Consider the following 12115-nt stretch of genomic DNA (forward strand, 5'->3'; position numbering starts at 1 on the left):
ACCCCGTCGTGGGGATTCGAACCGCCGACCTTCTGATCGGCAAGCCATAGGCTCTGTGGTTTAGACCACAGCGCTGCCCGCTAGCGAGAATCCCCACAACTGGTATTCAGAGGCACAGGAGCAGGAGCAGGGACCAAGCAATGGGAGCTCACCCCGTCGCGGGGATTCGAACCACTGACCTTCTGATTGGCAAGCCCTAGGCTCAGTGGTTTAACCCACAGCGCCACCCGCACTTGTTACGATCTGCCAAAGCATATCTTTCCCTCTCAAACTGTGGAACTCGCGCGCCCAGGAGGCAGCAACGGCCCCCCAACCTGGATGGCTTTAAAAGGGGATTCATGGAGCAAAAGGAATCCATGGTTACTAGCCATGAAGGCTACGCTCTGCCTCTGGCATTGAGAGGCAGTAATGCTTCTGAATCCCAGTTGCTGGAAAACACAGGAGCCCTTGCGCTCCTGCTCCGCTCACTGGTTTCCCACTGGTTGGCCACTGAAAGTAATGGGGCCCTTTATATGTCCAGCTGTGCTTTGTCAACAACAAATTGTTGCTGTTTTTTGTGTTGAATATATGTTGCTATAAGGTAATTTATGGACCTAATAGGTATCTAAAGCCATTTGCACATGACAAAATATGTATTTTATCAAAGTAATTGTTGAACTAAAATACAATTAAGAAGTATATTAATAGTGAAATAATTATTAAGCTCTAACTTAAAATGATTTTTTATTCCTAACAAACTTAATAATGCAAACACATTGATTGGCATTTGGCAATAACAAAAGTTCCTTTAGAAACACAATTTACAAAGACACATAATCTAGTCTCTAGAAACTTGCTATAACATGAAATAATAGGTGTAAATATATGATGCAAACTAGTAATAATTATAAATAGCTTTATTAATATGAAATTAAGTGTTATAACCTGTACAGTGCAATTGTAGGTTTTATTTTATTTGTTTTTTATCTTATATTTTGGAAGTGTACATTAAGGGGTTTTTTCCTTTAAATTTTTTTGGGGGCCCCCCAAGAGAGTGGGGCCCTAAGAAGCAATAGCTTGTTTAGCTTAAATCCGGCACTGACTGGCCTTGGGTGGGCCATTGGCATGATCCAGCCGCGTTCTTCTCTTGCTCCTACGCGTAAAAGCGATCGCCAAGCTCAGAAGTGGGGGTAACAATGAAAACTCAGCTGCCTGCCACGCCCCCTTAAGCACCCCCCCCACACCCGAAAGGGCGGGGCTAACACAAGGGCCCGCCCACCTCCCCAAATCCCACCCTGTTTGCCCGGGATCCTTTTGTGCTTTCCAAACTGCGACCATGGCCGATCTGGGAGGCCTGCGGAGCGCGCTCTCTTGCCCCGTTTGCCTGGACCTTTTCCGGGACCCGGTGATGGTGTCCGGCTGCGGCCACAACCTGTGCCGGGCCTGCGTGAGTCGCTGCTGGGGGCAGCTGGAGAGGAGCCTGCGCTGCCCGCTCTGCAGGGATCTCCTCCCGCTGCATCGGCTGCTGCAGCCCAACCCTCTTTTGGGCAGCCTCGCGGAGCGCCTCCGGAGCCCCCGTGGCCCCACGCTGCCGCCGCCGCTTGCTGCCGGGCCCCTGGAGGGAGAGAAGCGCCCCCTGGAAGAAGCTGCTTCCGTGGACGGAGGATCCTCGTTCAGCATTGCGCCTGGTTCGGCCTCGATCGTGGGAACGGCGGCGGGGGTGTTTGGGGGAATGTCTGTGAGCAGGAAAGATACTCCGGGATGGGGTGGGTGGAAGCTGCGTGGCGGGGTTTAAGAAACCTCGATGGTCCGGCGGGGCGGGGGCTGGGGGGGGGTGTTGAGGTCTGCCTCTTGCTCCATCCTTTGGACGTGTCTGTGTTTAAATGAAGCCAGGATCTCAAAAGTTTCCAGCTGTCGTTAAAAAGAAACAGAAAAAGCACGCATCTAGATGTCCATAAGAGTATTTGTTTCTTTTTGGGGGGGAGGGGGGTATCCGGGTCACTTGGAAATGAAGCGTTTTGAGCCATAAAACAAAGAACAATGGCTTTGCTATGTCTCCACTCTCAGAGGCAGTTTACTGCTGTTCTCCCCATGTCTCTTTGCTGGCTTCCAAGAGGCTTGGCCCCTGTGAGTGCAGATTCCTGGACCAGATCCTGCCAGGTTTTAAAAATGCTGTTTTGGATCTGATTTTTCGCTGAAAAACTGAGCAGCATTTTAAGCCAGCAGCAATATTGTCATAATGTGTTGGGTTTTGTTTTTATTTAAAAAAAATGCAAAGACATTATTGAGTTAAGGGAACAAATAACCTTGCCTTGCTGGTATCCATCACTGTGATCAAAGTCTATAGCAGGCACCCCCAAACTTCGGCCCCCCAGATGTCTTGGACTACAATTCCCATCATCCCTGACCACTGGTCCTGTTAGCTAGGGATCATGGGAGTTGTGGGCCTAAACATCTGGAGGGCAGCAGTTTGGGGGTGCCTGGTCTATAGGTAAGCAAATGCCTGGAGGACCTTTGAGTGGATGATGCTTTTACCTGCCACAGGGAACTCCTCCTTTACAATATCCTGGTCTTCCCCTGCCTATTGCTTATTGCTTATTAATATGCCTCTGAGCTGTAAGCTGCAGCGTGATCCAAACAAGCTTTGGCTAATGGCTAGCTTCACATGTCTGGTCAGATGTAAATTGTTTTGTTTTCAATAGGGATTCCTTTCAGATAAGCCTAGCAAGGGAACTGATCTGTGGCTCTCCAGATGTTATTGGACTCCAACTTCCATGTTCGCTGACCCTTGGCTATGCTAGTTGGGGCTGATGGGAGTTGGAGTCCGACCAATGTCCGGAGGACTACTGGTTCTTGATCTCTGGTTTATAGCGTTGCAGCCAGAATGATGGTCCCCTCCCCCCCCCCAGTGAGCAGTGACAAATAGGTCCAAGGATCACCACAAACTGTTGGAATTTATTTAAAAATTATGCCCTGCTTTTCATGTGCCTGTCAAGACAGCTTACAAAAAAAGCCAAAACAAAACATGCAATGTGCAAAATTTAAAGCATCAGAAAATTAGAATAGAATTCATGATGCAAAGGAATAAAACTGCTTTGACTTGACACCTGAAACTTTGCAGGGAAAGTGAAGGAACAATTTCTCATTGACATGGGGACCATTCATCAGGCTCCTGCATATATTCTATGAAACATCTTAAAGCCAGGGTTGCTACGTGGCCAGAGAAATAAAATCACTTAGCCTGCTCCAGCAGCACCCTGAACATTCGAAACAAGTAGAGATTTGATAAAGACATGAGAGCACGGCGTAGTGTTGGGAGTTGGCAGCGCTTTGCTCAGCTGTTCAGAAAAATAACCACATCTGTCTTTCAGGGAATGCTGGTGGTGGACCAGTCTGGTCTGAAGCTAGAGAGAGAAGCCAGCACCATTGAAGAGAAGCAGAGAGGCGAGCTGCTGGTGGGTCTTTTAAATGAGATTTGCAAGTAGGATAGCCAGAGGCAAAAGAGAGCAGGGCTCCTGCGCCTTTAATAATCATATGCAGAAGTGGGGATTCCAGTAAACGTCACTTGCACGGCAAATTTCCTCTTCTGCACAGCAATTAAAAGTGCGGAAGCCACAACCGCTTTTGCATCCTTGTTGAATTCTATATACACAACAAGGACACCCTTGTTGAATTCTATATACACACACACACCACTGTTCTTTCAAGGAACTCAGGGAAGTGTGTGATTCCCTGCCATCTCTTGCTGCCCTCACAACAATCCTGTGAGGTAGGTTAGGCTGAGAGATGGAGACTGGCTCCAGGTCTCCCAATGACGTCCGTGGCTCTGAGAGGGGGTGTGGACCTGTATTCGTCCTGGGGCTCTCTGGGTGTTCATCGTCAGGCGCTGGAGCCGGGAGTGGGTCAGCAATAAATGAACAGTAGTATCTGTGGAGTCAACCCTTTATTCAAAGAAACCAAAACAGCGCAGGCCTGGCAGCAACTTTTCCCAGTAGACCTTTCCTGGATGAGTTGCAAGGGCTTCACCTTCTGATTCTGAACTGCTCTCTGCCACAGCCTCTTCCTGCTCACTGAATCCTGTTGCCCCTTCAGCTTCTGACGCCACCACCTCCCAGTTTGCTCCTTCTTCACCGTCATTGTCACCACTCCCCTGGCTCTTAGTCTTCTTCCCCTGGGGGGGGGCGGTTCCCCAGTGGGTGCTTCCCACCACTCCTCTGTATCCAGCCAGTCCATCACAGCTCCCCACACCATCTCTAACCATTGGCCATTTCCTGTCCCACCTGAACAGCTCCCGGTTCCCCATCTCTGTGCTGCCTGTTGCATGTCGCAGGTAGAAATTTAGCCTGTGGAGCTTCCCCGCAGGTTAACACTGTGTTAGGAGGAGCCTCGGCTGGGGAATGCTGCCTTGGTGATTCTTCCAGGAACTCTCCTTTGCCACACACTCAATTTGTTTTGCTTGATCCTGCCACTGCAGAAGCAGGCGGAAGTGGAAGGACAGCAGCTTACCCAGCAATGGAAGGAGCTGCGTGGGTTTTTGGAGGAGCAGGAGAGGCAGTTGCAGAACCATTTGGAAGAGCTCAAGAGAGACATCGCCCAGGGAGCCCGCAAAATGCTCAGTGAGGATCGTCTGCAGCAGGAACCGTACAGGGAGCCTGGCCAAGTGTCGCCTGTAAGTTCTGCAACAGGGGTGGGGAACCTTGGGCTAAAGCTACAATCAGGTGCTTTTTCCTGGTTGAAACGTGCTGGTTATTTAAATAATAATAATAATTGTATTTATATTTTATAACATCTGAATGCAGCTTGGATGTCTTGTTCAATTCGGAAGCCGGTTCCTACTTTTAGTAAAGCTGTTGTACTTTTAACGATGGCCCAGTGATCGCCATTTTTTGCAATGGTCTTTGCAGTAATAAGAATAATAAACATGGTAGTAATAGTAAGAATAATGTATTTTTATACCCCAGCCGCTCTGGTTAGCTCCCAACAGAATATTATTATTATTATTATTATTTTACTGTTCAATAAACAGTATTTATTATTAATAATAATAATGACATCAAACATTAAAAACTTCCCTAAACAGGGCTGCCTTCAGATGTCTTCTAAAAGTCAGATAGTTGTTTATTTCCTTGACATCTGGTGGGAGGGCGTTCCACAGGGCGGGTGCCACTACCGAGAAGGCCCTCTGCCTGGTTCCCTGTAACTTTGCTACTCGCAGTGAGTGAACCGACAGAAGGCCCTCAGTGCTGGACCTAAGGCTGAACGATGAGAGTGGAGATGCTCCTTCAGGCATACTGGTCCGAGGCCATTTAGGGCTTTAAAGGTCAGCTCCAACACTTTGAACTGTGCTCGGAAATGTACTGGGAGCCAATGTAGGTCTTTCAGGACTGGTGTTATATGGCCTCAGCAGCCGCTCCCAGTCGCCAGTCTCGCTGCCGCATTCTGGTTGGTATGCTTCCCTGACTGTTGTGCGCATAAACCTCTTTTTGTCTTTCCTTTTAGGGTGTTGGAAGAACTAGGAGCAGGTAAATATTGGCCCCTTCCCTCTGCATCTCTGCTGGCTTTGTAACAAGCAGAGAAATGGATGTTGGGTTTTGGGATCATCCCTCTACTTCCTCACCCTTCAGCATGGAAGATGGCATGTGGAAGACAGACCTTGCTGTAGCACAGCTAAAGCAGAGACTCGGCAACTTCTCCAGGAAACGGGCCGTCTTGCAGGAGGTGCTGTTGCAATTCAAAGGTAAGCAGGAGTCTTGCTGCGGCACTGCCTCATGGGACTTGTGTTATTTGTGTGATGCCTGCAGCCATGTGGGTGGGGTTGATTTTTGTGGGTTTTTGAGTCTGCCAGCATGTTGTTGGACTTTAGATGTTGTTGGACTACAACTCTCCTCATCTCTGATATTCCAAATGTTAAAAAGCAACACGAAAAACCTAGTTTGCCAGGCAGCTTGAGGGTTATTTTCTGAAAAGTGTTGGTGCTGACCTTTAAAGCCCTAAATGGCCTCGGTCCAGCATACCTGAAGGAGCGTCTCCACCCCCATCGTTCTGCCCTGACACTGAGGTCCAGCGCCGAGGGCCTTCTGGCGGTTCCCTCGTTGCGAGAAGCAATGTTGCAGGGAACCAGGCAGAGGGCCTTCTCAGTGGTGGTGCCTGCCCTCTGGAACGCCCTCCCATCAGATGTCAAATAGAAAAACAGCTACCAGATTTTTAGAAGACATCTGAAGGCAGCCCTGTTTAGGGAGGCTTTTAATGTTTAATAGATTTTTTTATTTCATTTTTCTGTTGGAAGCCGCCCAGAGTGGCTGGGGAAACCCAGCCAGATGGGCGGGGTATTTTTTTTTATAAAAAAAAGCTTTGCTGGGAGCGTCTGTGTTATGAGCTGATATGGTTTGCCCACCATGCTAAGCCACACATTTAACCACAACTTGTCCCACAGATTATCAAACAAACCATCACGTGTTTCTCCAAAGTTAGGTTTGTCTCCAGCTGCTTTCGCCTCGTTCCTTTGCGGTTTGGTGAGCGTCAGCAGCTGGTGTGGTGAATCAAACCATGGTTATGGGACAGTGCTGGGTTTGCACATAACGCCAAGCTTTACAAACTTACAAACTTTGCTTTGTCTTTACTAACAGCAAGCCTTTGTTTCAGACTGGTTTGTAGACAGTGAACAAACCATAGTTAGGGCTGGGTTTATACATATTGCTCAGCCATGGTTCATATAACCATGGTTTAATAAAATATGGTTTAGTATTGTGTGTGAATCAGGCAGACTGACTTCTGAATGAACACACATGGGGTTGTGCTGCTGCTTGTTATATGTATGCTGGAGAAATGCTTCATTGGGAGGTAGTTAAGCAATTCAGATCCAAGCCCTTGGTTCCATTCTTGACTCCTCCTACAGAAAGATCCAATCTTAGTCGCCTAGATCAGCAGACCACAAGGATTTTTTTGTCTCGTAAATTGCTGATCAGAAGGTCGGTGGTTCGAATCCCTGTGACGGGGTGAGCTCCCGTTGCTTGGTCCCAGCTCCTGCCAACCTAGCAGTTCGAAAGCATGTCAAAGGGCAAGTAGATAAATAGGTACCACTCCAAGCGGGAAGGTAAACGGCGTTTCCGTGTGCTGCTCTGGTTTGCCAGAAGTGGCTTTGTCATGCTGGCCACATGACCTGGAAGATGTACGCCGGCTCCCTTGGCCAATAATGCGAGATGAGTGCCGCAACCCCAGAGTCGGTCACGACTGGACCTAATGGTCAGGGGTCCCTTTACCTTTACCTATTGTGAGAGTTTAATTCTCCTCCCTCCTTGACTATGCATGCCCCCCCCCAGAAGGAAGTCCTTACTGAGCTCAATGGGTCTTTCTCCCAAGGAAGCGAGTTTCGATTACACCCTTATTCTTTCCCTCCTCCAGAGACTCTCTGCATGGAAGTAGATGGAGACATAGGTATGTGACAATGGCTGCCTCTGAGGCAATAGATGACACGAAAGACCATTGATGGACGAAGAGGTTGATCTCTCTATAAATAATATATTCCCCCCCCTTTGATCTGTGTTGCTCCTTTACCTTCACGCCTTTGAAATGGTAACCGCTGGGTCCCTGATTTTTGCTTGTCTTAAATTCCGCATCCTCTGAAGGGACAAAATAATGGAAACACAGAGGAGACAGGTGTACATACTAGAGGGGCAAACGGATATGTGCTTTTAAAATAGTGATATTCTGAAATATGTAGGTTAGATCTTTCTCTCCCCCTCCCCCACTGGAAATAGAAGGGGTGGGTGGTCCATATCTTCATTCTGGACGCTTACCCCAATTCCTATTCTGCTGTTGTGTGTATGTTTATATAATTTGTGGGAGGCATTGCATGGTATTTTGCTTTCTTTCCTCCCCCCCCACCCCACTTTGAGGGCAGGCGGGCAGGCGGGGAGGTTGAGCTGACATTTGAACCTGAAATGCAAAATGGTGTCCCAAATATGTGTACCAAATTTCATTCCCACCCATTGATGTTCAGGGGAGCTAATGAATTGCAAGCAAACAGAATTCCCAAGCAAAGGCTTGCCTTCACTTGGCTAGCCATGTTGCTTCCTCTTCCTAGGCCTCTGTGCTGAATAAAATGCCCGTCCCATGTCTATAGAGTTAGAGCCCATTAAATTAAGATTTATTTCCTCTCCTATGGACCAAATTCTCACCCTTTGCCCTCCTTGCTCAAGCAGGCTACAGAACAACACCCTCATTTCAGTCCGTGCCGATCCACCCTCCCCAGGAAGACAGAAGCGAAAAATCTGCAGCGAATGTGATCCAGGTATCTGGTTTTTGGAGAGCAGAAAGTATTGGGAATCTGGGAAGACGGATCCCTTGGTCCATCTAGCTTAGTCTTGTCAACACTGACTGGCAGCAACACCCCAGCCCCGGATGAAGATGAACCGAGGATTGAACCTAGGACCTTTAGCATACAAACCAGATGCTCTTCCACTGAGCTAAGACCCTTCCCTATTAAATGTTGCTTAACTGTTCTGTTTCCAAAATTCAGAGGTGAGTATGGATCCTTATACAGTGGTACCTTGGTTCTCAAACGCTTTGGTACTCAAGCAACTTGGAACCCAAACACTGCAAACTCGGAAGTAAGTGTTCCAGTTTGCGAACTTTTTTCGGAAGCCGAACATGCTCTGTTTTGAGTGTTACGCTTCCGATTTGAGTGCCACACTTCCATTTTGAGTGTTACGCTGAGGTCTGTCTGTTCTTGCTATTTATTTTGCATTTTTGTTCTTGTGGCTCTTATTTTTTTGTGACTATGTGGAACCCAGTTCAGCTACTGATTGATTGATTGATTGTGTGCCTGCAGTACATTGTTTATTGCTTTCATTTTATGGATCAATGGCCTTGTTAGATAGTAAAATTCATGTTAAATTGCTGTTTTAGGGGTTGTTTTTAAAAGTCTGGAACGGATTAATCCCTTTTGCATTACTTTTGCATTTACCTTTGTTTTGGAACGCTTTGGTTTTGGAACGGACTTCCGGAACAGATTAAGTTTGAGAACCAAGGTACCACTGTATACCGTAGGGAAAAAACAGCATCATCCACACAAGAGGGGATTTATCTGCAGGCTTAGGGGAACCCAACCCCAAGGTTCGCAGAAGTTCACAAAACCATTGAGAAGCAAGTGTTCTCAGTGAACACTGAATGCATTAACACATAATGCATCATCATTATTATTATTATGCCACCCATCTGGCTGATTTGCCCCAGCCATTCCGGGCAGCTTCCAACAAATTAATACACAGTAAAACATCAAACATTAAAAAATAATAATCCATATACAGGGCTGCCTTCAGGTGTCTTCTAAAAGTCAGCTAGTTTATTTCCTTGACATCGGATGGGAGGGCATTCCACAGGGCGGGCACCACTACCGAGAAGGCCCTGACTGCTGGTGGGGAAACTGAAAACCACGGGGAATGGAATGGGGTATCACTAGAACTTGTGGACACCCAATGAATGTTGGAGGATTTAGGATGAATAAAAGAAAGTACTTCTTCATGCATCACATACTTAAACTGTGGAACTCACTGCCCCAGGAGTGATGGCCCCTACTTGGATGGCTTTAAAAGAGGATTGGACAAAATCATGGGCTATTGGTGGCTACTAACCCTGATGGCCATGCTCTGCCTCTTTGGTTGGAGGCAGCAATGCTTCTGAATTGCTGGAAACCACAGGAAGGGAGAGGGCTCTTGTGTTCGAATTCTGCTTGCTGGTTTCCCACAGGCATGTGGGCAGCTGCTGTAGGAATAGGATTCTGGACTAAATGGGCTGTGAGACTGATTCAGCGGATAGTAATAGTAATAATAATAATAATAATAATAATAATAATAATAATAATAATAATAATTTATTTATTCCCCAGCCACCAACAAAGATTTAAAATACATTAACATGTCACACATTAAAAACTTCCCTGAACAGGGCTGCCTTCAGATGTCTTCTAAATGTCAGGTAGTTATTTATCTCCTTGATCTCCGATGCGAGGGTGTTCCACAGGGAGGGTGCCACTACCGAGAAGGCCCTCTGCCTGGTTCCCTGTAGCTTTGCTTCTTGCAGTGAGGGAACCGCAGAGTTCTTATGTTCTTAAAGCAGGGTCAGTGGGGGGCAGTGCCCAGGGCCGGATAAAGAGACTTGGGGGCCACAGTTGTGCCCGCCCTTCCGGCCCAGCCTGAAGTTTCCCATCCCTGTTCTTGATGTTTCAGGAGTTGACAACCTGCAAGAGAGCTGCAGTGCATTCAGATGAGTTGCTGGTGGACTCGCCCCTCACAACTGCTGCCATCGCCAGGACGATCAAGGAAGAGGAGGAGGAAGCGGGGATCCCTGCAGGTAGGCGGCCCAGACCCCACTTGTTTCACTGAGGTGGGATTTGGGGACTCCAACTCCCATCAGCCCCAAGCATCAGGACCAGTGGTCAGGGATGATGGGAGTTTGAGTCCAGCAATAATTAGAGGGTGCAATTTTGTAAGTTAAATGAATATCTAGGCAAAGCTATAAGAAATCAGTCAAATAATTTTAATTTTTTTAAAGAGTGGAAATGTTATGAAGACTATATGGCAAAGCACTGCTCAGAAAAAGACATGCTAATATGCCTAGATTGAAATGTGAGGTATGATATAGAAGACAGGTCAGTAAAGAAAGAAAGTAGAAACGGGTTAACGGAAAATTACAGAATGCAAAGATCAATGTAAATGTAGATAATAGAAGGAAATCGAGTTGCGATGGAGGGAAGTAGATTGGGAAAGGGTGGTGGAATTAATGGATTTGTAATGTAATATAATTACAGTAGTGCCTCGACTTACAAATTTAATCCGTTCCAAAGGCACCTTCATAGGTCAAAAAATTCGTAAGTCGAAAAATGTGATTTCCCATAGGAATGCATTGGAAACAGAAAAATTCGTAAGTCGAAGCAACCCTATCTAAAAATTCGTAAGTCGAAAAATCCCTATCTAAAACCGCCGCAGTTTCCTATCGGATGTCGAGACATTCGTAAGCGTGCGGCCATTAGCCCCATTCGTAAGTCGAAAAATTTGGTTGTCGAGTTGTTTGTAAGTCGAGGTACCACTGTATAACATAATAGAAAGCTAATAAAAATTTAAATTTTTTTTAAAAAAATTAGGGGAAGCATTGTTGGGTACCATTTGATGGTTATCCAAGCTCGTTTTTCTCCTACTTGTTCATCCCCTGGCTCCTTGTGCACTTTTCATTCCACCAGGCGTAACACTGTCAGGCGGAATTAAGGAAGAGAACCCGCAGCAGAACGGTCATGAGCCGGTGGAACTGCCCGCCACAAGACCACCACGCTCAGAATGGGGCGCTCCTCAGAGTCGTGAGCGGGCGGGTGCAGGCCAAGCCGCCTTTGCGACAGGAAGGTGGCAAGGAACTAATCTGGCAACGGGCGCAGGTCAGCCCGCACGGCCCAAGGGAGGGCGCACGAAGGCAGCTGCCCAGAAGAGGAAAGAGAAATGCTTCCCGTGTCCCGAATGCGGGAAGACCTTCCGGCAGTTTGGGGTCCTGCTCACCCACCACCGCCTGCACACGGGCGAGAAGCCCTACAGCTGCACTTACTGCGCCAAGCGCTTCAGCGATTACTCCAACCTGATCGCGCACCAGAGGACCCACACCGGGGAGAAACCCTACCGGTGCGCCGACTGCGGGAAGAGCTTCACCCGCAGCACCACCCTCACCATTCACCAGAGGGGCCACACGCGGGAGAAGCCCTACCCCTGCCCCCAGTGCGGAAAGCGCTTCAGCCGGTCCTCGAACCTCACTATCCACCAGAGGACTCATGCAGGGGCGATGGGGAAGAAGTCACGGATTTGAGTTAAGGGGTGGGGCAGGACGGGACGAATGCTGACCTTTGGCTTGATCCAGTAGAGGTCCGGTGTGTGTGTGTGTGTGTGTGTGTGTGTGTGTGTGTGTGTGTGTGTAGTTTAAAAATAAATAAATAAAATGGGTCAAATGTTGAATACAGTGCTGGTCGTCTGTGCCAGGAAATACCAGACACTTAACTAATGATCCATTGCTTGCCCTTATTAAGTAAATTGGAATGAAGATGCATGAGACTTTTAATCTCAGGGTCGTGGGTTCAAGCCCCACGTTGGGCAAAAGATTC

The 12115-nt window shown here is 47.6% G+C and overlaps 1 protein-coding gene across 3 annotated transcripts; it reads left to right on the forward strand.

Annotated features, from left to right (window-relative positions):
* The first annotated feature begins 1257 nt into the window (after nt 1-1257).
* On the forward strand, nt 1258-11969 carry LOC118080080 (uncharacterized). Of its 3 annotated transcripts, none has more exons than XM_088663332.1 (9): nt 1258-1717; nt 3351-3434; nt 4454-4648; nt 5479-5501; nt 5604-5716; nt 7381-7413; nt 8181-8269; nt 10206-10329; nt 11216-11969. In XM_088663332.1, the coding sequence occupies exons 1-9, from the start codon at nt 1316-1318 to the stop codon at nt 11821-11823; spliced, it is 1671 nt and encodes a 556-aa protein (XP_088519458.1). In that variant the 5' UTR covers nt 1258-1315; the 3' UTR covers nt 11824-11969. The 3 variants fall into 3 exon arrangements, with proteins under 3 accessions (XP_088519458.1, XP_088519459.1, XP_088519460.1); XM_088663333.1 differs by having other exon boundaries at nt 1298-1667; XM_088663334.1 differs by having other exon boundaries at nt 1668-1745.
* The last annotated feature ends 146 nt before the right edge of the window (nt 11970-12115 follow it).

The sequence above is a fragment of the Zootoca vivipara genome, chromosome 2 (assembly GCF_965207765.1).
Source record: "Zootoca vivipara chromosome 2, rZooViv2.hap1.1, whole genome shotgun sequence".
Classification (NCBI taxonomy): Eukaryota; Metazoa; Chordata; class Lepidosauria; order Squamata; family Lacertidae; genus Zootoca; species Zootoca vivipara.

Excerpts from the sequence above, each read along its gene's own strand:
- LOC118080080 (XM_088663332.1), top strand. The coding sequence starts at position 1,316 with ATGGCCGATCTGGGAGGCCTGCGGAGCGCGCTCTCTTGCCCCGTTTGC. Across the intron at positions 5,502-5,603 it reads GTTGGAAGAACTAGGAGCAG|CATGGAAGATGGCATGTGGA; the intron begins GTAAATATTGGC and ends CTCACCCTTCAG. Across the intron at positions 5,717-7,380 it reads GGTGCTGTTGCAATTCAAAG|AGACTCTCTGCATGGAAGTA; the intron begins GTAAGCAGGAGT and ends TCCCTCCTCCAG.